Source organism: Schistocerca serialis, chromosome 1 (genome assembly GCF_023864345.2).
Source record: "Schistocerca serialis cubense isolate TAMUIC-IGC-003099 chromosome 1, iqSchSeri2.2, whole genome shotgun sequence".
NCBI lineage: Eukaryota > Metazoa > Arthropoda > Insecta > Orthoptera > Acrididae > Schistocerca > Schistocerca serialis.
In genome coordinates, this window is record NC_064638.1 from 836606507 (window position 1) to 836633009 (window position 26503).

At 39.3% G+C, this 26503-nt stretch overlaps 1 protein-coding gene across 2 annotated transcripts in view; it reads left to right on the top strand.

Moving 5' to 3' along the window:
- Positions 1-26063, top strand: part of LOC126484943 (circadian locomoter output cycles protein kaput-like) — a 120102-nt gene extending 94039 nt beyond the window's left edge. For both annotated transcript variants that reach the window (XM_050108547.1, XM_050108554.1), the window contains exons 15-17: positions 3974-4174; positions 9488-9655; positions 19895-26063. In XM_050108547.1, coding sequence (XP_049964504.1) covers positions 3974-4174; positions 9488-9655; positions 19895-20002 — 477 coding nt within the window. In that variant the 3' untranslated portion in view covers positions 20003-26063. The remainder of the gene's footprint in view (positions 1-3973; positions 4175-9487; positions 9656-19894) is intronic.
- Positions 26064-26503: the final 440 nt, after the last annotated feature.

The window sequence follows — 26503 nt, forward strand, 5'->3', positions numbered from 1 at the left end:
TAATTTAAGGAGATGGACCTGGATAAACTGACTAAAGCAGAGGTTGTACAGAGTTTCAGGGAGAGCATAAGGGAACAATTGACAAGGAGGGGGGAAAGAAATACAGTAGAAGAAGAATGGGTAGCTTTGAGGGATGAAGTAGTGGAGGCAGCAGAGGATCAAGTAGGTAAAAAGACGAGGGCTAGTAGAAAACCTTGGGTAACAGAAGAAATATTAAATTTAATTGGTGAAAGGAGAAAATATAAAAATGCAGTAAATGAAGCAGGCAAAAGGGAATACAAACATCTCAAAAATGAGATCAACAGGAAGTGCAAAATGGCTAAGCAGAGATGGCTAGAGGACAAATGTAAGGATGTAGAGGCCTATCTCACTAGGGGTAAGATAGATATTGCCTACAGGAAAATTAAAGAGACCTTTGGAGAAAAGAGAACCACTTGTATGAATGTCAAGAGCTCAGATGGAAACCCAGTTCTAAGCAAAGAAGGAAAAGCAGAAAGGTGGAAGGAGTATATAGAGGGTCTATACAAGGGCGATGTACTTGAGGACAATATTATGGAAATGGAAGAGGATGTAGATGAAGATGAATTGGGAGATATGATACTGCGTGAAGAGTTTGAAAGAGCACTGAAAGACCGGAATCGAAACAAGGCCCCGGGAATAGACAACATTCCATTAGAACTACTGACAGCCTTGGGAGAGCCAGTCCTGACAAAACTCTACCATCCGGTGAGCAAGATGTATGAAACAGGTGAAATACCCTCAGACTTCAAGAAGAATATAATAATTCCAATCCCAAAGAAAGCAGGTGTTGACAGATGTGAAAATTACCGAACTATCAGTTTAATAAGTCACGGCTGCAAAATACTAACACGAATTCTTTACAGACGAATGGAAAAACTAGTGGAACCCGACCTCAGGGAAGATCAGTTTGGATTCCGTAGAAATGTTGGAACACGTGAGGCAGTACTGACCCTACGACTTATCTTAGAAGCTAGATTAAGGAAAGGCAAACCTACGTTTCTGGCATTTGTAAACTTAGAGAAAGCTTTTGACAATGTTGACTGGAATACTCTCTTTCAAATTCTGAGGGTGGCAGGGGTAAAATACAGGGAGCGAAAAGCTATTTACAATTTGTACCGAAACCAGATGGCAGTTATAAGAGTCGAGGGACATGGAAGGGAAGCAGTGATTGGGAAGGGAGTGAGACAGGGTTGTAGCCTCTCCCTGATGTTATTCAATCTCTATATTGAGCAAGCAGTGAAGGAAACAAAAGAAAAATTCGGAGTAGGTATTAAAATCCATGAAGAACAAATAAAAACTTTGAGGTTCACCGATGACATTGTAAGTCTGTCAGAGACAGCAAAGGACTTGGAAGAGCAGTTGAACGGAATGGGCAGTGTCTTGAAAGGAGGGTATAAGATGAACATCAACAAAAGCAAAACAAGGATAATGGAATGTAGTTGAATTAAGTCGGGTGATGCTGAAGGAATTAGATTAGGAAATGACACACTTAAAGTAGTAAAGGAGTTTTGCTATTTGGGGAGCAAAATAAATGATGATGGTCGAAGTAGAGAGGATATAAAATGTAGACTGCCAATGGCAAGGAGAGCATTATTTCTGAAGAAGAGAAATTTGTAAACATCGAGTATAGATTTAAGTGTCAGGAAGTCGTTTCTGAAAGTATTTGTGTGGAGTGTAGCCATGTATGGAAGTGAAACATGGACGATAAATAGTTTGGACAAGAAGAGAATCGAAGCTTTCGAAATGTGGTGCTACAGAAGAATGCTTAAGATTAGATGGGTAGATCACATAACTAATGAGGAAGTACTGAATAGGGTTGGGGAGAACAGAAGTTTGTGGCACAACTTGACTAGAAGAAGGGATCGGTTGGTAGGTCATGTTCTGAGGCATCAAGGGATCAACAATTTGGTACTGGAGGGCAGCGTGGAGGTAAAAACCGCAGAGGGAGACCAAGAGATGAATACACTAAGCAGATTCAGAAGGATGTAGGTTGCAGTAGGTACTGGGAGATGAAGAAGCTTGCACAGGATAGAGTAGCATGGAGGGCTGCATCAAACCAGTCTCAGGACTGATGACAACAACAATAACAACGAGGGGTGAGAAGGAACTTGGGTAGGATGTCCCTCATTTTTGGGCATGGTGATAGATAATCAAAGCCCTGGAGAAGGATATGGCTCAGTTGTTGTGGTCCAGGTTGATATTGGATGATGAAGGGGGTCCTCTTTTGTAACTGATTCTTAGGAGTGCTTGGAGGATTAGGGGTGTATGAGGATACAGCGTGGGAAATCTGTAAATCAGTTTTCAGACTAGGTTTTTTGGGTGGGAGTTGGGGCAATTAGTGTCACAGTCCAGAAAAGTCCTCTTAAGACCTTCAACACATTGGGCAATGAAATTTTCATCACTGCAGATACACTGTCCACAGGGGGCTAGGCTGTATGGGTGCTATTATTTTCGTGTGAAACAGGTGACAGCTGTTGAAATACTGGTGCTGTTGGCAATTAGTGGGTTTAATGTGGACCAGGTGTGGATGGGAGCCATCAGAAGGGTGGAGGTCAATGTCGAGGAAGGTGTCATGTTGGATTGAGGAAGACCTGGTGAAACTTGTAGGGGAGGCGGTATTGAGATTGTGGAGGAATCTGTATTGGATGTCTTAGCCCTGAGTCCAAATCATGAAGATATCATCAGTGATCCTGAACCAGACGAGAGGTTTGGGTTTGTGAGGCTTGAAAGATTTTCTCTAGATGAACCATAAAAAGATTGGCCTAGCAGGATGCCTTGTGGATGCCCATGGCTGTGCCACAAATTTGTTTATATACCTTCCCCTCAAAGGAGAAGTAGTTATGTGTGAAGATATAGTGGGCAAGGTGTATGAGGAATGAGTTAGGAGGTTTGGACTGTGCAGGATGATGGGAGAGGTAGTGTTCATAGTGGGCAAGGCCATGGGCATGAGAGATATTGGTGTGTAGGGAGGTGAGATCACCATTGGCGAGAAGGGTTCCAGTTGGTAAAGGGATGGGGAGGATCCAAGCGATAAAGGTATGGGACTGGCGGAGAGTCAGTGAAGGAAGTGGGTAGTATTTGTTGTGAGAGGGTAGGCTTTAGGCAGTTAGTTGGAGGTTTTGGTCAACAGGAGTGGAAATTCTTTCAGTAGGAGCACAATAACTAATGGTGCATCTTGGATTATTGAGTTTGTGTATTTTGGAGAAAATATTGAAGATTGGTGTGGAGGGAGGGGGGGGGGGGGTGCTGTTCGGGTGAGGAGGTAGATGGACTCAGAGGAGAAGTTCTGGGATGAGCCTTAGGAAATTAGTAGGGAATAAATTGTCACCGCAAAGCTGTGGCCAAGAACAAAGTTGGCCACTGACTAGCACAACCTTGCAACACATACTTCGCTCCTGTAACCCTCCTGGCCTCTGTTACCATACCCTCCACCTAACCGTTTCTCCTTCCTCTGCCTGTCATTCCCTACCACTCCATGTATCTGTGCCACTTCATTATGTGCCACATCTCACTGCCTCTGGTACCCGTGTATCACATGCCGAGCCTGTGATCCTGCCATCCCTCCCTCCAGCATTCTTAGCCAGCAAAATTGCTGTCTCCCCCTGAATCACTAGCTAACCTCTATTTCTGTCCCCCCCCCCCCCCCCCCCTTCTTCATCTACCATCGCCTGCTAACAGAAATGTTTTTTGTCGATGATTCAATGCTTCTGATATTCTGTCAGTGTTCTTCTGTACTCCTAAATTATTAACAGTCTGCCAAAATTTTACACACTACAGTTCTCTTAAAATTGGTAACTGAATAAATTGGTATTACCAACACATTTATGTATCTGTGAAATTTTTTCTGCTATAAGCATACTTAAAGTATCAGGAGCATTTATTGTGTTCTGATTTAGATTCATTCTGTAATTTATAACAATCTGTATGTTAGCTATAATGTTCATATTTGCAGCTGGTGCGGCAGCCAATTGCAATGACAACAGCACAGAACACCATTCAGGAGCAGTTGCAGCGCAAGCATGAAGAGCTTCAGCAGTTGATAGTACAACAACAAGAGGAACTTCGTCGTGTCTCAGAGCAGTTGTTTATGGCACGCTATGGTCTTCTTTCGCCTATGTCACTTAATATCAGCAGCACTGCTGCCAGTCACCTTGTAAGTGAAGAATGAACACAAATATTATTTGTGAGACAAAAAATAGTGCCAACTTACCAGTTAAGGAGACAGTAAGAAGAAAAAAGTCTCTCTCTCTCTCTCTCTCTCTCTCTCTCTCTCTCTGCTGATTTGTAGATAGGCACAACAAAACGACTGTCAAACAAAGCTTTCGGCCAACCATGCCTTTATCGGAATTAGACAACACACACACACACACACACACACACACACACACACACACACGCGCAAGCATGACAACAGTCTCTGGTTCTCAAGGCCTTGGCAGCCAGAGACAGTTGGTCGTGTGTGTGTGTGTGTGTGTGTGTGTGTGTGTGTGTGTGTGTGTGTGTGTGTATGTATGTTGTCTCATTCTGATGAAGGCCTGTTCAGCCAAAAGCTTTGTTTGATACGCTTTTTGTTGTGCCTATCTGCGACTCAGCATCTCCGCTGGATGGTGAGTAGCAACTATCCTTCTAAGAATATTGCCTTTGTTGGACATACATTCAAGTAGAAACTATATTTCATAACAGTTCAAATGTGTATGTTTTTTTCTACTGTTGCACTGTCAGTGAATGTTTGGAACTCCACATGCTTATCACATTTTTCCTTATTTGGTAGGATAAACATTGCTTCAAAATGCATGATTTTAATTCTTTTGTGGTTCAGAACTATTGTGTGGGTCTTGTTGGAACATTTCACAGGATCTTCAGTCATTATTATTCAGAGCAATGTGAATTGCTAAAACTTTATCTCATAATCATCCCTATGTATAGTGCTTATCAGGGCTGCCTTTACTTTTTAGTATGTGGAAATTTTGTATTTTTATTTTATTTTATTTATATATTTTTTTTATAGTTCTGGTTTCATTGTACAGTATGTCTTACCTCTGTTCAAAGTTCTCTTTCAACAATATAGTCTTTTACTCAAAGTCAGTTATACCAGCTTATCTTCCCAGCACAGTGAGGTGCATTGCTATAATTGATATTTTTAGTTGTAAGTTTAAGGAAGGTTGCAGCATACTTTTTCCAAATAACAGATCATGCATCTGTTCCATGATTTGTTCTTGTTTCGTCAATCTTCCCAAATTCTTTTCATACTTTTGCTGTATTCTCTCTTGGTTCTTCTGACCACTTTTTCTTGTTCTCTTTTCTTTGTGTTTTTGTGTAAAAGCGTTTTTATGGTGTTCATGAACTATTGTCAATTGCTTATATTATCTTGTGTGAGTCCCAATTTTTAATATTTTCTTCTGTTTCCATGATCTATTTTGTCTTGTTTTTGCTACCTCAAAAGAATTGCCTTTTGACCCTGATCCTGTTCATCCTGTGGATATGTTCATAGAATTTCATCCTTCTTCTAGTAAAGGTGTCTGTTACTGTTGTTGTCTCTTTGTAGATCTATCTCACTGGCCTCTTTATCTGATTTCCCTCGCAGGAATTTGATCTGAATATTTTCCTAAGAAATCCTTTTCTGTTTTCAGTCTCCAGATAAGGTATTTTTTTCTGTAACTAACACAATAATAAGTGAAAGTAATCTTTATGCAGCTAGGCAAACATAAGAAACTTTACTGTTTCTGCAGAATTATGAACTTTAATGTTCTTGACTGACGGGAACAACATGCTGCAAATTGAGGTGCCCAGGCAGCAAAGGAACAATTGTATGTTTATTAAGTCTACTAAAGAGAATACAAGGAAACAATTTCTTGGGACGTGGCTTAGTACCACTTGGTTCAGACTGAATGGCAATCACTGATGTTGTAATGGAATGATTTTACACTGATGAAGCCCGTCAGGCTGTGGTCGGCAGTGAGTAGTAGATTGCTCGAGGATAGATGAAGGCCAGTGGAGAGGTGAATGGAAGATGCTCTCGTTGGCTTGGCAGTTGGACACTATGATAAGATACTCCTTGTTACAGTCAGCATAACCCTGGAGTGTGAATTATTGGCTCTCCTGTGGGCTTGTGATTCGTGGAAGTGAAGTAGTGCAATGGTGGCACTGATGTTTGCGACAATGCTTTAGCCTCTGGCGTGGATGCTGATGTCACACAGTACCATTGTGGCTACTGGAGGTTCGATCAAAAACAACCCGTTATGTTTCATCCACCCCTAAAACTTCGAACATTTCTGGCTCCCTACCTAAAATTGATAGAAATTGGATTTAAATTGATTTGCACACAATTGGTTTAAGTACATCATCTAAATGATAGAAAAGTAATGTTGTATTTAATGTTAAGTTAAAATTAAAACACCTTGACCACATAAAAACATTCATTATGATTTTGGCTGGTTTCAGTCTCAATTATTATGGTGTTGACTGGTTTCAGTCTATTTCAGACCATCTTCAAACTGTTCTTCAGTGGTGGCAGGCAGAGGTGGTGAACAGAGCAGGTGCTCCCTGTTTAAAGACAAACATCAACTGCCCTCCACCTCCACCTACTGCTATTGTATAAAGGGCTGAAGATGAAGAGGGTCTGTAAATAAACCAAAACCAGTTACCATCATAATATATGTTTTATGAGCTGAAGACTGTTTTAATTTTAACTTTAAAATTTTATGCAGAGATCTCGTTTATTCCAATAATGCTAACAACTCTATTTAACAAATTATAATTCCTTGCTGAAACTACTTGGGAAATAACTGTGTACACTTTGTTCAGAACATCACATAAGAAGTAATGTTTCTTACATTTTTTAACTTTCTGGAAAATAACTAAATGAATACATTCATAACTCCATAGAAAGAGTAGTAAAGTTTCTTATGTTTACCTATCCAAAAAAGAATATTTCTTTCACTTATTATTATGTCAAACAATGGAAAATCCAGGATAGAATGTAACTATATTATGAAAAGGAAAGTTGATACCATATAGTGGAGATACTGAGTCCCAGATTGGCACAACAAAAAGACTGTCGAATATAAAGCATTCGACCAGTAAGGCCTTCGTCAAAAATGGGCGACACACACACATACAAGCACACACTCAACTCGCACAACACAACTGCAGTCTCAGGCAACTGAAACCATACTGCGAGCAGCCGCACCAGTGCATGATGGGAGAGGCGACTGGATGGGGCTAAGGAGGAGGCTGGAGTGGGGAGGGGGAGGAATAGTAGGGTAGGGGTGGTGGACAGTGAAGTGCTGTAGGTTAGATGGAGGGGAGGGGAGATCTTGGGGGAGGGGTGGGGAAGCAGAAAAGGAGAGAACTAAAAAGACTGGGTGCGTTGGTCAATGAGGGGTGGGTAGTGCTGGAATGGGAATAGGGAAGGGGGTGGGTGGGTGATGACAGTGACTAACAAAGATTGAGGCCACGAGGGGAGCGTAGGATGTATTGCAGGGAAGGTTCCCACCTGCGCAATTCAGAAAAGCTGGTGTTGGTGGGAAGAATCCATATGGCACAGGCTGTGAAGCTGTCATTAAAATGAAGGATGTCATGTTTGGCAGCGTGCTCAGCAACAGGGTGATCCACTAGTTTCTTGGCACAGTTTTTCGGTGGCCATTCATGCGGACAGACCGCTTGTTGGTTGTCATGCCCACATAGAATGCAGCACAGTGGTTGTAGCTTAGCTTGTAGATTACGTGACTGGTTTCACAGGTAGCCCTGCCTTTGATGGGATAGGTGATGTTTGTGACTGGACTGGAGTAGTTGGTGGTAGGAGGATGTATGGGACAGGTCTTGCATCTAGGTCAATTACAGGGGTATGAGCCATGAGATAAGAGGTTCAGAGCAGGGGTTGTGTAGGGATGGACAACTATATTGCGTAGGTTCATTGGATGGCAGAATACCACTGTGGGAGGGGTGAGAAGGATAGTGGGCGGGACATTCCTCATTTCAGGGCACGGCGAGAGGTAGTCAAAACAATGGCAGAGAATGTAATTCACTTGCTCCAGTTCAAGGTGGTACTGAGTTATAAGCGGAAGGCTCTTCTGAGGCTGGATGGTGGGACTTGGGAGGTGGTGGGAGATAGGAAAGATAAGACACAGGAGATTTGTTTTTGTACAAGGTTGTAAGGAGAATTACGGTCTGTGAATGCTTCAGTGAGACCCTCGGTATATTTGGAATGGGACCGCATGTCACGTCCCCTTCCCGCCCCAGCCTCTTCCTTACCCCCACCCATTCATCACTCCCATCATGCACTGGTGCTGCTACTAACAGTGTGGTTTCAGTTGCCTGAAACTGCAGTTGCGTGTGTGTGTGTGTGTGTGTGTGTGTGTGTGTGTGTGTGTGTGTGTGTTTTTGACGAAGGCCAAGCTTTATTTGTGACATTCTTTTTTTTGTGCCTGTCTGTGACTCAGCATCTCCACTGTATTGTGAGTAGCAACTTTCCTTTTCATAATATTGTTACTTAGTATTACGTAAGTTACAGAGTAATACTTTTTCTGAAAGACCTGTAATGCTGTGCCCATGGAAAGTTTTTACATGTATACTTACATATACATCTTCTCATGCTCAATATAAATGCAGGAGTAAAGATAATGCAAAGTAACTATCATGTGTATTTTATTGCTACACGAGATATCCAATGCTAAGTTGAAGGGATTCAGCAGCAAACTACTTGTCTTGGGATTAGCCTTTCCTTGTGTGTGCTGAAGAAGAAAAGGAAAATATCATACAATGGAAAATCCAAGATGGAATGTAACAATATTACGAGAAGGAACATTGCTACTCACCGTATAGTGGAGATGCTGAGTCGCAGATAGGCACAACAAAAAGATTTTCAGACTTAAAGCTTTTTGCCAATGGCCTTTGTCAACAAAAAAAACCACACACGGCACACACACACGCACACGCACACATACGACTGCAGTCTCAGGCAACTGAAACCACACTGTGAGCAGCAGCTCCAGTGCATGGTGGGAGTGGTGACTTGGTGGGGGAAAGGAGGCGGCTGGGGTGGAGAGGGGGAGGGATTTTATGGTGGAAATGGCGTTCAGTGAAGTCTTGCAGGTTAGGTGGCGGGCAGGGGGGGGGGGGGGGGGAGTAGTGGGAAAGGAGAGTGATAGAGAGAAATAAATAAAAATAATAATAAAATAAAAAAGAAATAATTTCATCTGCTCTATGTTTTTGTATAGGCTGACATGTTATGTTGTTAAATTTGTCTCATTTGTCGATGAAAAGATTGTTACATATGGCTCATTGAAATGAAGTAAACCTTTTCTTAGAAATCATTGATGTAGTAGTGATCAGTGATTTTTCATTGTATAATTGAAATTGAGATTAAGCACTGTCAATATTCATCATATCTATAGAAAGTTTTGCTGTTCTACTAACTGAAATTAAAAATTGGTTCTTACATGAGGCTAACATTCCATTTCTATAGGTTACACTGCCATACAATGCAGCTGTTAGTAGCACAACTTCTGTGGGACGAGAGGGTGAATCATCCACTCCTGTCTCATCAGAGCTTTACCATGCACCGATCACTGTGGCTACTGTCACAGCCCGCACCCATACACCAACGGCTTCCATCATGATAGATCCTCAGCAGGTGAGCAAGTTTATTACTTCTCCTCCTCCTCCTCCTCCTCCTCCTCCTTTTCCTTCTTAGTGATGAAATATCTCATGTCTAATTATTGGTGTTGTTGAATGTTATCAGTAGAAATGTAGTAGCATCCAATGAAAATTTGGCAATGATTGTATTTCACTTCTGTCCCCAAAGACAAAAAGATCTGCCTTGTAATGTTAAAGATGATCTATGCCTCTGAAAATAGTTTGTTATACATTGTGTGCCAGTGCTGCAGTTTATGCTGGTTTTATGTGGTGGAGGTTAGTAGAATAGTTGTAGAAAAGTGCAAGAAACATCAGTGATACATAGGAACAGGAAAAAATCAGTGTTATTTTATGACCAAAATAGGTGGTTTTTTCTTTTTTTTTATTTTTTTATTTTTTTTCCCCCACTTATTGGTGTTATTTTCTTGCAAGCTTTTACTATTATCAGTTATCTATTTTTGTCATATTTAACCATTTTTCAATGCTATGTTGAAAATGGAATGACACCTAAGGTAGGGTGAGACAAAATTTAATGTTCTTAATTTTTTTAATGTTCACGCACATGTTGCTTGGAAACAAAGTTTATAATATGTTTCAGTACAAGTTTTGAGTTTTAAATTCTATTTATTATCAGTAACACAGTCTTTCAACACAAAAACTTCCTTTAATGTAGTCTGTTCTTCTTCTTTTTTGACACATGTATACAACTGGTAGTAAGGCTCATTTATGTACTGCATTTTCAGCTGTTTTTACCGCAATCTGGACAAATAGGGTAAAAACAGACAAAACAGAAATCCATCCTCAAACAAAAGAAGCATAGTTCAACATTACATCAGAGAAGTAAAAACGAGTAAACATTTGAAAAAGTGAGAATATGCATATTTTTTTTTATTAAGAAGAATAAAGAAATGAGCTAAAAAAGATAGGTCTACAGTAGCACTAAGGCACACTCTGTAGACAGTTTTTTTCAAATGACAGCATTGTCATTATTTCAATGTTGTATTCAGAGAGATTGTGCCGCCTATCTGTCAGTACTTCATTATAGTTTGAAAACAGCCTCTCGCTGTCAGCTTTCAATGCTGCAGCTGCAAATTGCTCTCTGTCAACTGCAGTTGCCTGCAAACATTTCACTTTGTCAACATGTCCCGACTGCATTGACATTCGGGTTTGAACAAAATTCGAGACACACTGATACCCTTACAGAGTATATGCAGTACTAAGAACAGTCATCCCAGGTACAGATTGCAAGATTCTGGCCATTTCGGAATTAATAGGATTGAGAGTTATTGTCTTTGGATCTAAACAAGAACCCAAGGCTTTGAAAACTGATTTACTTGGATCTGTGGCCATTAGAATCAACAATCTCATTTGGAGTTGCAGCCCAGTTCACGTCAATCCCTCCTTAATTCCTGCCTGAAGCACTTCCCTCTTTATCGTTTTTAAAATCTCACTGGTTTCATTGCCAAATATTCCTTTTCCCACAATACTGAAGCATACTTCAAGATGCTTCAGCTTTGAATAAAGGTCATGTGAAGTTGAATGCTTTGAAGTCTCTAACATCATTATCTGACAGCGAAATATACTCAGTGCCTGCATTCAGCATCTCTCGCATATCATCACTGCAGAAGAATTCAATCATTACCTCAAAATATTCTGCTGCATAAATGGCTGTGGAGAGCCAAGAGTTCCATCATGTAAAAACTGGAAGAGGAAAAATCTTCAGATTTCTATTTTCTCTTTAAGAGATTGCAGATATAAATGTTTCCTCTTCCTGGTGTTTAAAAAAGCACCCTTTAAAACTGATAGTAGCATTTAACTTACTAAGTTCCTTGGAATAAATGTTAGCAATTAGATTAATTTTATGTGCCCAGCATTGAATGTTCAAATGTGTGTGAATTTCTAAGTGACCAAACTGCTGAGGTCATTGGCCCCTAGTCTTACACACTACTTAAACTAACTTATGCTAAGAACAAAACACACACACACACACACACACACACACACACACACGCACACACGCCCAACAGAGGACTCAAACCTCCGGTGGGAGGGGCCGTGCAGTCCATGACATGGTGCCTTAAACCGCTCGGCCACTCCGCGCAGCCCCAGCATTGGACATGGATTAAATTATCACCTATTATTGTTTTCAAGGAGTTAATGCATTTGTTCATATAACTAGCAGTGTCACTCACTACTGCCTTAACATTATCGTACTGTATATTATATGTTTGAGGAGGCTCCAAAATAGCATGAGTACATTGTGTCAAGTTTGCTCCATTGAGAACTTTCACACTTGCCACAAAAAGTTTCTGTTCATTCCAAGCTTCAATAGTTTTCAACAAAATGGCAAACAGTTGTTGTGGATTTGTAACAATCAGCTCTTATGCCTAAATTAGTGCCATTATTTGAGATTCACTAATTAGATTTTGGTGAAAATTTCAGGGTATGTAGTGATGAGGTTAGGTACGTTCCCTAACAGCTGTACAATACGTTCATTCATTGTAAGTGTGAAGGAGTGGGACACACTGTTCCGATACTTCCAGATGTGGTAATTAGAACTTACAGTTGCAGACTTAACATTTTTTTAAAACTATTAATGGTTTGCCCGTATCGTAAGATACAAAGATGAGAAAATTGAGAAAGTCTCAGCATCAACATAAATTTTAACTCAAATATCCAAGTTGTTTTGTTTTGAAGTTTTGCAAGTATTCAAAAAATATATATATATTTCTGTTCCAATTGCCTGGTCCCCTCTATATTTTTATCAAAGATGAGAGGTACGGACTTCAATTATGAACTGATAGAGAGTACACGTAAATTGAAGATTTACCAAAAAAAGTTTTAAGGCAGGCTGTAGCTACAATATAACCACTGCTCACCTTCAATGAACTCATTCGTCCACTGCCGAAAGTCTTCGTTCTCCAATTTGTAGAGTGGAATGTTGACCTTCAAAGATGTTTCCACAGTCCTTTGGGCCAGATATTCACAATAGATCATCTTCTTTTTTGCAGTTCAAAGCTGCTGCTAATTGTAGACTGCTGCTTTATTGGCAAACTGGTCTGCATCATCTTGTTGCCCTTATGTTTTTCGGTCTGCTCATGTTTCACTATAGAATCTTTATACTCTCATGAAACTCCGATATTGCAGAATTTACAGAACACTGTTAACTTATCGGGAGCATATAAACCATCGATTTCAGATTCTCGCACCCTTTCGTCAGCAGTTGCTGTAGGCTTCGGCATTTGCACAGAACAAATTTGTTCGTCACCGAGTCTAGAATAAGAATACAACGAATGAAAAAAAGCAGTTATAAAAATGAGTATCCGAACGCGGGAACTGCAATAGCTTTGAAACGATTGAAAAACGCGCCACAAACAAAACACGAGTCTAGTGAAGTGCACCCCCACTCTAACACAGACAGCTATGCGCATGTGCGAATTTGGCAGCTTGGCAGTGTCACAAAAATTTTTCCGGATACATTCTGGCTGCTTTCTCTCACTGCTTATACACTAAACAACCACACTCCAAGTAGCCAAAAGTGCGAGTAGGCACTGCTTATACACGATTTCAACTCTGCATGTGCGGGGCAACTGGTAACTGCTTAAATGAACCTTATTTCAACGAAATTTGAAAACAATCATAGCAATGTTAATTAAAATTTTGGTAAGTTAATACATGCAGAAAGATATGCACTCAGCTTTGGTTGGCAGCGAGCATTCACAAAACAGTTGTCCTGCCAATGAATGGTGTCTGTAAACATGACTAATGGCTTAAACACAAGCATGTACAATATTCTACAGCTACATGTATACTCCGCAAGCCACCCAATGGTGTGTGGCGGAGGGCACTTTACGTGCCACTGTCATTACCTCCCTTTTCTGTTCCAGTCGTGTATGGTTCGCGGGAAGAACGACTATCGGAAAGCCTCCGTGCACGCTTGAATCTCTCTAATTTTACATTAGTGATCTCCTCGGGAGGTATAAGTAGGGGGAAGCAATATATTCGATACCTCATCCAGAAACGCACCCTCTCGAAACCTGGCGAGCAAGGTACACCACGATGCAGAGCGCCTCTCTTGCAGAGTCTGCCACTTGAGTTTGCTAAACATCTCCGTAACGCTATCACGGTTACCAAATAACCATGTGACGAAACGCGCCACTCTTCTTTGGATCTTCTCTATGTCCTCCGTCAACCCGATCTGGTACGGATCCCACACTGATGAGCAGTGCTCAAGTATAGGTCGAACGAGTGTTTTGTAAGTCACCTCCTTTGTTGATGGACTACATTTTCTAAGGACTCTCCCAATGAATCTCAACCTGGTACCCGCCTTACCAACAATTAATTTTAAATGATCATTCCACTTCAAATCGCTCCGCACGCATACTCCCAGATATTTTACAGAAGTAATTGCTACCAGTGTTCGTTCCGCTATCATATAATCATACAATAAAGGATCCTTCTTTCTATGTATTCGCAATACATTACATTTGTCTATGTTAAGGGTCAGTTGCCATTCCCTGCACCAAGTGCCTATTTGCTGCAGATCTTCCTGCATTTCGCTACAATTTTCTAATGCTGCAACTTCTCTGTATACTACAGCATCATCCGTGAAAAACCGCATGGAACTTCCGACACTATCTACTAGGTCATTTACATATATATTGTGAAAAGCAATGGTCTCATAACATTCCCCTGTGGCATGCCAGAGGTTACTTTAACGTCTGTACACGTCTCTCCATTGATAACAACATGCTGTGTTCTGTTTGCTAAAAACTCTTCAATCCAGCCACACAGCTGGTCTCATATTCCGTAGGCTCTTACTTTGTTTATCAGGCGACAGTGTGGAACTGTAACGAACGCCTTCTGGAAGTCAAGGAAAATAGTATCTACCTGGGAGCCTGTATCTAATATTTTCTGGGTCTCATGAACAAATAAAGTGAGTTGGGTCTCACACGATCGCTGTTTCCGGAATCCATGTTGATTCCTAAAGAGTAGATTCTGGGTTTCCAGAAACGACATGATACGCGAGCAAAAAACATGTTCTAAAATTCTATAACAGATTGACGTCAGAGATATAGGTCTATAGTTTTGCGCATCTGCTCGACGACCCTTCTTGAAGACTGGGACTGTGTAGTATCGAAGTGGTATCCTGTCAGGTCCAGTGGACTTTCCTCTGTTGAGTGATTCCAGTTGCTTTTCTATTCCTTGGACACTTATTTTGATGTCAGCCATTTTTTCGTTTGTGCGAGGATTTAGAGAAGGAACTGCAGTGCGGTCTTCCTCTGTGAAACAGCTTTGGAAAAAGGTGTTTAGTATTTCAGCTTTATGCGTGTCATCATCTGTTTCAATGCCATCATCATCCCGGAGTGTCTGGATTTGCTGTTTCGAGCCACTTACTGATTTAATGTAAGACCAGAACTTCCTAGGATTTTTTGTCAAGTCGGTACATAGAATTTTACTTTCGAACTCAATGAACGCTTCACACATAGCCCTTCTTATGCTAACTTCGACATCGTTTAGCTTCTGTTTGTCTCAGAGGTTTTGGCTGCGTTTAAACTTGCAGTGAAGCTCTCTTTGCTTTTGCAGTAGTTTCCTAATGTTGTTGTTGAACCACGGTGGGTTTTTCCCGTCCCTCACAGTTTTACTCGGCACGAACCTGTCTAAAACGCATTTTATGATTGCCTTAAACTTTTTCCATAAACACTCAACATTGTCAGTGTCGGAACAGAAATTTTCGTTTTGATCTGTTAGGTAGTCTGAAATCTGCCTTCTATTACTCTTGCTAAACAGATAAACCTTCCTCCCTTTTTTTATATTCCTATTAACTTCCATATTCAGGGATTCTGCAACGGCCTTATGATCACTGATTCCCTGTTCTGCACTTACAGAGTCGAAAAGTTCGGGTCTGTTTGTTATCAGTAGATCCAAGATGTTATCTCCATGAGTTGGTTCTCTGTTTAATTGCTCGAGGTAATTTTCGGATAGTGCACTCAGTATAATGTCACTCAATGCTCTGTCCCTACCACCCGTTCTAAACATCTGAGTCTCCCAGTCTATATCTGGTAAATTGAAATCTCCACCTAAGACTATAACATGCTGAGAAAATTTATGTGAAATGTATTCCAAATTCTCTCTCAGTTGTTCTGCCACTAATGCTGCTGAGTCGGGAGGTCGGTAAAAGGAGCCAATTATTAACCTAGCTAGGTTGTTGAGTGTAACCTCCACCCATAATAATTCACAGGCGCTATCCACTTATACTTCACTACAGGATAAACTACTATTAACAGCGACAAACACGCCACCACCAGTTGCATGCAATCTATCCTTTCTAAACACCGTCTGTGCCTTTGTAAAAATTTCGGCAGAATTTATCTCTGGCTTCAGCCAGCTTTCCGTACCTATAATGATTTCAGCTTCGGTGCTTTCTATCAGCGCTTGAAGTTCTGGTACTTTACGAATGCAGCTTCAACAGTTTACAATTACAATACCGATTGCTGCTTGGTCCCCACATGTCCTGACTCCGCCCCACACCCTTTGAGGCTGTTGCCCTTTCTGTACTTGCCCGAGGCCATCTAACCTAAAAAACTGCTCAGTCCACGTCACACAACCCCTGCTATCCATGTAGCCACCTGCTGAGTGTAGTGGACTACTGACCTATCCAGCGGAACCCGAAACCCCACCACCCTATGGCGCAGGTCGAGGAATCTGCAGCCCACATGGTCGCAGAACCGTCTCAGTCTCTGATTCAGACCCTCCACTCTGCTCTGTACCAAAGGTCCGCAGTCAGTCCTGTTGACGATGCTGCAGATGGTGAGCTCTGCTTTCATCCCGCTAGCGAGACTGTACAATATTAATGTGGTTTGCGTGCTATCGCAGAGTACACCTTTTTCTTTGTTTGGATTATTTGAAGATGGGTCCTGATACGGGAAACTGGTCATCAATTAAACAAAAGTAACTGAATTTTGCAACTTTGGCTGTTTTCTACAGCAAACTGGTTAACTCAAGTTGCTGTCCTGTTATTAATCCAGTGTGCTGGAAATCCAAAAAGATGAATTTTATAGCTTCTTGTTTCTGTAGCAGAAATTAATGCTGTCCTGTAAGATACCTGCCACACCAACCATTCGGAGCTCATCACATATTTGGAAATAAACACCCAAATACTTATTTCATTCTTCGACCTCTAATCAGACAGAAATGTTAACATCATTTATTGCAGAACATACTTGTTTTACACTTTCGGATTTTTCCCTTTACTTTTAGTGTAAAAAGTGGTAGAGTCATAAGCTGAATGATTCATGATGTTTTTGGCAGTGTTCGTGCCCACCTCCTTCCAAATATTTGCATTACATTCATAACAAAAGACCCAGACTGTGTTGACAATGCTACGATGGAAAAAAATACATACTAGCATGCAGTGGGACACAAACCTACATCCATTCATATCATAAACCACGAAAATATCCATTAGATTACGGCTTACTCATTCGGCTACTGTCTTAAGTCTCAGTGATCACATTTCTTCAAGCCTTATATTGTTGCTGCATTAGTAACCACATTTAATGAGCAGGATGGTGTGTTAGTGGTAGATTTTCATTGCGCCATTGCTTTGAAATGGCATACTGTGACACATACAATACAAAAGAAATAAATAATTGAAATTCACACAATGGTATGCGCTTGCAAAAGTCGATAGTCAGAAGGCCACTAGTGACGTCACAACTGCAAAAAGTAGTGCGACATTTGAACATGGAACATTTCAACATTAAATATGTTACTGACATCATTAGATTTACGACACTTCTTACGAGGAAACGGAGAAAATTTGTTGAAAAACACTGATTTTGTGTTACTTCCTTAAAAACTGCCAAAATCGCATTACTTCCTTAAAAACCACCAAATTCACGTTATTTGTCACATTATCTTTCAATCGAATTTTATCGGTTCCTAGTGATTCATTTTATTGGAAGCCAAACAAATAAGTTTCTGTGAAGCACTGCCTTGAGATTAAGCATAAAATGAGATACAGCAAGACTAATATCATGATTCCAGCTTTTCTGATATGGGAGTCTGTTACGGTAGGAGCTTCAGGAAATCTAATAGTTAGCGTTGAACTTATGTAAGGGACATACTTTTCTTTGAACAACAGTGCCGTTGTCAGAAAACATGCGTTTAAAGGGTTACCGTATTTACTCGAATCTAAGCCGCACTTTTTTTCCGGTTTTTGTAGTCCAAAAAACCGCCTGCGGCTTAGAATCGAGTGCAAAGTAAGCGGAAGTTCTGAAAAATGTTGGTAGGTGCCGCCACAACTAACTTCTGTCGTTGAATGTATGTAGCGCTACGCAGGCATGCTTCGCAGGCACAAAGACAAATACTGGCACCAAAACCTCTGCGTCAGTAAATAAATTAAAAAAAGGTGGAAGACGAGCTTTTTTTTTTCTCCGCCCCGAGTTTCGACCACTGCATTTTCATACATTATCCAACGAAGTAAATACAAATTCGTATTGTTCCTCTTCGAACGTAGCAGCATTTCAATGTACTATGAAAATCCGACTGGCAAGACTGTTTGGGATATTTGTCAATATAGCCAACTCTGCTTTCTGAATTTTTTCCTAACTGTGAGAAGAAATGGTTGCTAATAGGAACTTTTATGAATTGTGAATCACATGCAGTATTCTCTTCACCATAAGAATAATACGAATATAAACATTTTGCCATGTATTCTTTCGTGTTTGCTGCTATCTCATTTAAATCCTGTCTGCCTAATAAACTACGAAACTAGAGTGAGACAACAGCAGACGCGGAAGAATATACATACCATGTCATGTTTATATTCGTATTATTCTTATGCCTAATAGTGATACAGTCAAAAATGAAGCACGGCAATTGACTAGATTTTTAAATCTAAGGTGACTCTAATTTCTGTGCACAATGTACTAAAGAGGCGTCTGCAAAGATTTTCAAACGGAAAAAATTTTCGCTAAATTCTCGTTCAGAACATCTATCATACGCAGTCTATTATTTGATTCTTGTTAATCATTATCAAAGAAAGCAGCAGTGTAAGTAGCAACGAATAGCAGTCTCATGCCATTGTTTCGCTAATGAGACGATTCCTCTCTTTGTTTTTTTTTTTTAGTTGTAAGCGGCGGTAGCGTGCTCAAAAGCAAGCCATGCCGCGAGCAGCGACAGGCCGTAAACCCTCATTTTCAGAATGCGACAAACAATGCATGACACAGTACAGTAATGCATTTTCAGCTTTGAGTGACGGAAACACCTATAACAAAGAGAACTGCACTTGTCAGATCAAAGAAAAATAAGCAATCAATTCAAACCAGACGAAGCACATGAAAAAGGAAGGGTACGGAGCGCCTGACGCATAACAACGGCTACCTGGTAAAGCTTAACTGCTAAGCTTACGACTCGAACCAAACTACTACAGCTGTATGTCATTCATTCAACCTAAATTGTGTCTCATATTACAATGGACCAAGTTTGTTTCGATTTGGAAGTGCGGCCTAAAACTTTTCTCTCCCCTTGAATTTCGAGTCTCAGATTTCAGGTGCGGCTTAGATTCGGGAAAATTTTTTTTCCTCTATTTCGAGTCTCATTTTTCAGGTGCGGGTTAGATTCGAGCGCGGCTTAAATTCGAGTAAATACGGTAGCTTGTGTTCGGAAATGAACTGTGATATAAATAGTTGCACATTACTAACGATTACTCATCATCTGATTGGATTTCAGGGAGCATTCATGTTTAAGACCAGTTCTCACAGCATTTGATGAAAACACTTGTATAAGACTGGTCATCAAAATATTCTGGCCTAAGTGTAATTGTCAACCTGATTGAATACCAAGAAATACATCTTCTGTCAAACTTGTTGAGAAAATCCTAGAAATCACATCACTTCTTTGCTCATTATCTTAATAAGTCATTAATGACAATTTCCTTACATTCCTCTGTTTTGCAAGGTATCAGCAATTATTAATATTTTTGAGCTTAATAAAAATTCTGTTTCCTGCTGTCCACTATTTTTTTATCCACAATACATATAATGCACATAAAATGAAATAATTTTGTCATGTCATGCTTGTAATATTTTTGTTATTGCTTCTTTTATTGTAAATTTCATAGTTAATTGAGGGTTATAAATGTGATTAATAGCTGTGAATATCTTTGATTCTGTGATGATAATAACTTTTAATTTAATTTTTCACTGTCACTCATATTACTTTGTGGCTTCAGGCGAATTTGCAAGCTCATGGAGCAGAGGAACCAATACCTTTTCAGCTTTCTCAGCAACAAGCACAGTTGCTCTTTTCATCTCCTAATTCTGGACAACAACAACAGTGACCAAATGGTGAATTTCTCTTAACATAAACAACACTAGTAATTTCCAGACATCAGATACAGGTTATTAATATCAAGAAATGTTATTTGTAGGATACAGCTACTGTAAAATTCATGTTATGTTTTGTATTTGTATTGTATATTGAAGATAATGTACAGGGTCTTAAAGTTGTTTGTATATAATATTGTATAGAATTTAAAAATGAGAAATATTTTTGTGATAGTAATACATCAATGCTGTGAACAGATGCATTCCTTTATTATACAAAATGAGATGTGTAAGTATTGGTATTAGATGTTGTACAGTAAATGTTGGAAGTTACGAATTCATTTCGACAAATATATAAATTCCTGATATTGCCTGTTATACTTGTTTTACCCTAAAGTTTCTCATTTGTAAGTTGCCAGTTATCTTTCATGTCTGCCAGTAATTTTTCTTGATGGAGGGTTGTAAATTTTTTTTGCTAGTAGTTTTTCTTGCCAGATTTGCACTGTTACATATTTATTTATCTAACAGTAGTCAAACAATTAACAGTAAAGTTAAGTTTTACTTCTTCAACTCCAGTCATTTTCTTTGTATTCCCTTTGAAAAATGGGAAAAGAGTTTAGGAATATTATGGGGAGCACAGCAGAAGACAAAGACAGTTGGCTGTCAGCAAATTTAGTGAAATTAGACAGGAGAGGAATTATGTGAGAAATGAAAAGACAGGAAATATTTGGATAAGGCTAACGGAGGAAGTAGGGTATGCCGAAGAGGCAATTTCTACCTTTTAGGCCGGAGAAGCTGATGCTGAAGAGGGATTTTTTGGGAGGGGGGAGGGGAGGTTAGAAGCACATGGCATGTGTTAAAACAGCTTCTGAAGCTGTTACTGCTGCCATTTGCAGTGTGTTCAACAAATGGGTTGTTGATATTGTGCTTAGCCTGTGTATAAACCATAATTTTCTGATGTAGGGATTGGTACTACAACGTACAAACACTGACGTCTAAGTTTTCAAAAAGAATGATATTTCAGGTGTTGAGTTATTGATGGGCACTTAAACAACACTGAGAATATTGCTCAGCTTCCAAAAAAATCCTTATTCAGAGGTAACAGAATACACTTACATTCTTGTGCAGTACTAACATCCTAGTTGACTACATTGTGCCAGCACTGCATCTTGACTGGGGTGAGGGAGAGTGTCAGATGAAAAGGCTGAGGGGAGAAAGGAGGTGTGGAATGAGAGGAAGGGTTGGACGGAAGAGTGGCTAACAGCTGAGATGGAGAGGCAGCAAGCTCACGAGATAGGAATGTGATTTCGGGAATCTCACTCTGATGCAGGCAGGGGTTATTTTGTGCTGTGCACAATGGTGATGAGTGGATTGAAAAAGGAGGAGGTAGAACAGAGGAAGTGGGAGATGTGAGTGTAGAATGAGTGCTGTGCGATCGTGAGGACAGGAGTGGAGGTGGGTTTGGGACAGGAACTAGTGTAGATTGAGGACAGGAGCATTGATAGACAGTGTTGTGAGGATAATTCTCATCAACAGATGGCTTGAGGTAAAGCAGCCATTGAAGCTGAGGATGATGTGCTCAGCACCACTGGGTGGTCAACTCAGGTCTTGCCCACAGTTTGGGGTGGCCATTCAAATAGGTGGACAGCTGATCAGTTGGCAGGTCCACATAAAATATTATGCAGTAGATCTGGTGGGATAGGACTGATTCCAGATGTGTCATCAGTCAGGCCTTGCACCTAGGTTTTCCAAGGAAGAATAACCCATGCTGCCAGGGATTGGGAGTAGGTGTAATGTTAGCATAAACTAGGATATTTTGTAGAATGGGTGGTAATGGAATATCACTTTGGAGGCAGTGGGAACAGTTGTAGGTAGTATGTTCCCCAGTATCGGGCACAATGATTAGTAATCGAATTTGAACATCTTAACCATATTTTTCACCATGACTTTGACTGCTTATCATCATGCCACTGGTATCGTATTCCTATTTTTGTGCATGCGCTGCCTCTTGCTCCCGACCATTAGCCACCCTTCCCTCGAACCCTCTCTTGCCTCCGTTCTCCTCTTGCCTGTCAACCGAGTCAAGCTATAGTACTAGAACTGAGTAATTGACCAGGACAATGTAGGCATACAGGTATTATGTATTTGTGTGTATGTATATCTGTTAGCTATGAAGAAGGATTTTTCCAAAAGCCCAGCAACATTCTCAGATGTGTTTAAGTGCCTATCAACAACTCAAAGCCTCGGCTATATGATGAATTGTTATATTTGCTCCTTCCATTATTTATATTCCACTAAGGGTTGTCTATTGCTATATGTGTGAAGAGTGGTAAGAAGATGCAAGCAATAAAATAAAATGTTCTTTAGTTTGTGCAAAAACAATATTGTTGGTTTCTGCTTTAGTGGAACATTTTGGAACTGTTGCCTAGTATATCTTGCAACAAGCACAACATAATGCTATGTCTGTGTAATTTTTCTTGCCCACTCAGTCACACTGTGGACTGTTTCATTAAATTTCACAGCTAGAATTTGAGCGTATGACTGAAATAAAGTGCAGTATCTTACAAATGCACTAATATGAATTATAAACATTAAATTATTACTAAAAGGTTGATAAATAAATATGATAACAATTGAAAATAAATATGAATATTTCAGTATTAAAAACGGGGGAGGGGGGGACTTTCTGTTTGTCCTCACTTTGCTATCTGCCACTGTCTTTACAACTACCAAGAAAGGGAATTTTGTACCTAGAAGCCTCAGAATTAACTCTGCATTTTCCAAAGAATTCTAAAACAAGCAACAGGATGGCTTATAATAGTGCACACTGTTGCTTGTCATAGTATTTCTTATTGGCAAAATATGTGATGCAAGCACTTTGTGAAAGGCTGTCATTTGCATTCTTGCCATTGTAATACACTAATTAAAACAGCTACATTTCACATGTGCTCCACATAATATTAGAAATTGTGAAATTTATTTCTTCTACTAATGTTCAAAAGCTAAGCAATTTACTATGTACCTGCCTGCTGCTCAGCAGCTCCAACATTTGACATTTGCCAATTTTTCTTACATACATTTTGATTCTATCCTGTATTGCAGACCAATATGTATTTATAAATCACAGTTGATGTATGGATGTGTAAATGATTTTATTGTCTTCCTTTTATAAGATTATAGAGGCATTGATTAATTATTGTTTCTCATTCATTTAGTTTTTAAAGGAAAGTGGTCAGCATCTCAGCTTGCCCATGAAAATGCTAGAGTCAAATGAAATCATTCAAAATTGTACCTAGTTTCTAAGTTTGACTGTTTTCAGAACACTAAGCAGGCATTGATATGTGTGAATTTGCCACAAATCACTTGTATCTCTATATTGTAAAAAAAACAGTATTTTTTATTGAGGACAACAGTTGTAGATTTATCATGAAAATTCATATTAAGTTGTTCTCATTTGACAGTGTGCACTTTCAGTTACTGTCTGATACAGTGAGATATAATTGGCTTATTTTTTCCATCAATGTGCCATTGACACACATGCCTGGAAACGTACAACTTCACTGTGCTGTGTTACTTGAATAAAATTATTGTTATGTTGTTTGTTAGTTTTGTATTTGTTAATAGAATGGCAGATTTTATTTTTTTGTTGTTATTGATATTTTTTTAATATTTTTTCTTTGGAAAGTCTGACAAATTACGTGTGTAATTAATGTGTACATAGAATGTATTTGCATTCATTTCCAAAGTGCAGTCAACATGCTCTCAAAAAAGTCTTAATTGAAAAATCCTTTCATGTGCACTATATATGTATATGTTATGGACATATGCAAATTTTATTGATTGTAACTACTGTAGTGTAAAATTGTGGAACATAAGGTAATTGCAGGGAAGTAAAGCCATCTTTTGTTTTCCATGTACCGCCAAACGGGGTGATTTCGGACACTGGGGCGAATTCCGACAGTATAGCTTATTTGCTCTTTGCCACTGCATAGAAACAGAGAGTTACTTATTTTAACGTCCGTGCACCAGTTATTTTAAGTGCAAGATTGTATGTATTGCTTTCCACAACTTTTATTTTGCGTCAATTGTTCCCCTAGATGAATAATTGATGAACAGTCTCAGTGTTAAAAATCCATGCATTATTGTGAAGTGGAAACTTTCTGTTGTTGTGCCGACTGATAAGTTATTGTTACCTTAATTGTCGACATGCTCAGTAGCTAACAGCATTGAGACAATTTCTGTGCAAGTTTGTTGAGTTTCTCTTGCAAGGTTATAAAATAACGAAGGTTTTTGTAAAACTGTGTACTGTGTGGGGTGATTTCAGACAATGCCAAGAACATATAAGAGGTGCTGGCAGTATGGTGTAATTTTGACCCGGAACTTTTAGATAAAGCTGTTCGTGATATTCAGAGTGGTAAATTATCATACAGAAAAGCATGTGATTTGTATGGTATACCTAAATCAACCCTACAAAATTAAGTGCAGGAGGCACATCCAAAAAAATTTGGGAGGACAGCCAGCGCTAAATAAAGAAGAAAAAGTGTTGAAGCAAGGTATCTTGAGGGCTACACTTTGGGGATTTCCCTACACTACATTGGATATTAGATATTTAATTAAAGGCTACCTTGATAAATCTGGCCAAAAAGAGAAGAAATTTCGTAATAATTTGCCAGGAGAAGAATGGGTGCATTTATTCCTCAAACGACATCAGAACATCTCACTGTTCGCTTAAGCGAAAATATTAAAGGAGCTCATGCAGGAGTGAACAAAGAGACTGTTAAGATGTTTTTCTCCAATATCAAGGCAAAGCTGGAAAATTTCCCACCTAGCAACATGATCAATGTGTAAAATGTCACCAGAATAAAAAAAAGGCATGTAGAATTTTTAAAAAAAGGCAGTAAATGTCCAAATTTGCCCTCTATATACTGTAACTTCAGACAGAGATTTAAAAAACACGTGTCCGAAATCACCCCAATCCATGGGATGACTTCGGACACTTTATTTAACTGCCTCAGATAAATACACCTACACATACACTTTCTGGTTCTGGGATATTTTATTCATTACACATATACCCTGCCACTTCCATAACAATCAATTTAATCTGACAATATATACGAAAGTTACAATCAAAATAACGACAAAACCGTCCGAAATCACCCCGTTTGACGGTATATTAACTGTTTGTTCATCAGTAAAAAAAATGAAGACATTGTTATTTTCGTATAGCCAAATTAAAACATATATTTTTAGAACTTTTTCAAAACCTGTGACTGAAAAATGAAACTAATTTTGCATGAAATATATGAATAATGAAATACATACTTTTAGCAGTTGGAGTAGTTTATACCAGAAGCAATGCATTGTAGTACCTAAATCTCATTCATTTCAGTGCTACAAATTTTGTTGTAAAACAGTGGTGTAATCTCTTGTATAAAAAATACCATTTACACTCTTTCGTTCTTTGTAGATAACTATGTATGTTTTTACAGTCAGTAGAGTTTATTTTCACCTTTACACCAAATTTAGTTTGAGAAAAAGAGAATGATCTGCATTATACACCTTGTTTGTTTTACTGCAGGTGTCTTGTGTTATTGTTTTGTACCTTTCAGTTCAATTACAAATTATTGTGTGTAAAGTCACTTATTTATTATTAATGCAGTATACTAAAATTAAATGTATTTAAAAGTAATAATTGCTGGACAGCTTTTAATACTGTTTATGTGAACAGCGACAGAAAATGGCAAAGGGACTGAGAATCTCTTCCAGTATGTTAAGCTGGAACTGCACATGAAGAAAACTGTGTAAAGTTCGCTTGTTATATTTTTGTAGTTAGTATGTAGTTTTGAAGAATATTCACACTGCTTTGAGACATCTATGCTGATAATTCCTCTCTGTCATTTTTTGAGTCTCACTGGTCTAAGCCATTTGCTCCTGATGACACCATTGAAATGTAACTTCACAGATTGTCAGATGCCTCATAAGTCATCTCTCTCCAGTGTCCAGTTGACGACTGTTTGCTGCTTTAAACAATTTTTGAATAACTCAATACAACACCATTGAAGTTTATCCTCATTTTATGCTTTGTTTTCTCTGTCGAAAGTAACGAAACATACACAACTGTACACAAGTGACTTGCTTGACTGTAACTAAGTGTGTAACTGTCTTTTGTTGTGCCTGTCTGCAACTCAATATGTAATCGTTACAATGAGAAACAAATTATCCTTTTCATAATATTGTTGAAATTCCAACATGGGATTTCCATAGTTTCACTTAAAAGTTTGGTCTTCAAACCTACTAAGTAGCTTTCGTGGGATAGTTTACCAGTTCAGTTTTTTCAGCATCACCATGATGCTGTCCCGTGAGTCAATCAAATGCTGCACATCTTTGTGTAAGTTCAATGTCCCCAGTAAATCCTATTTGTTGTGGGTACAGTACACTAGAACAGTATTCTAGGATAGGTCGGTCACATGAATGTTTTGTAAGCAATCTCCTTTGTGCACTGATTGCATTTC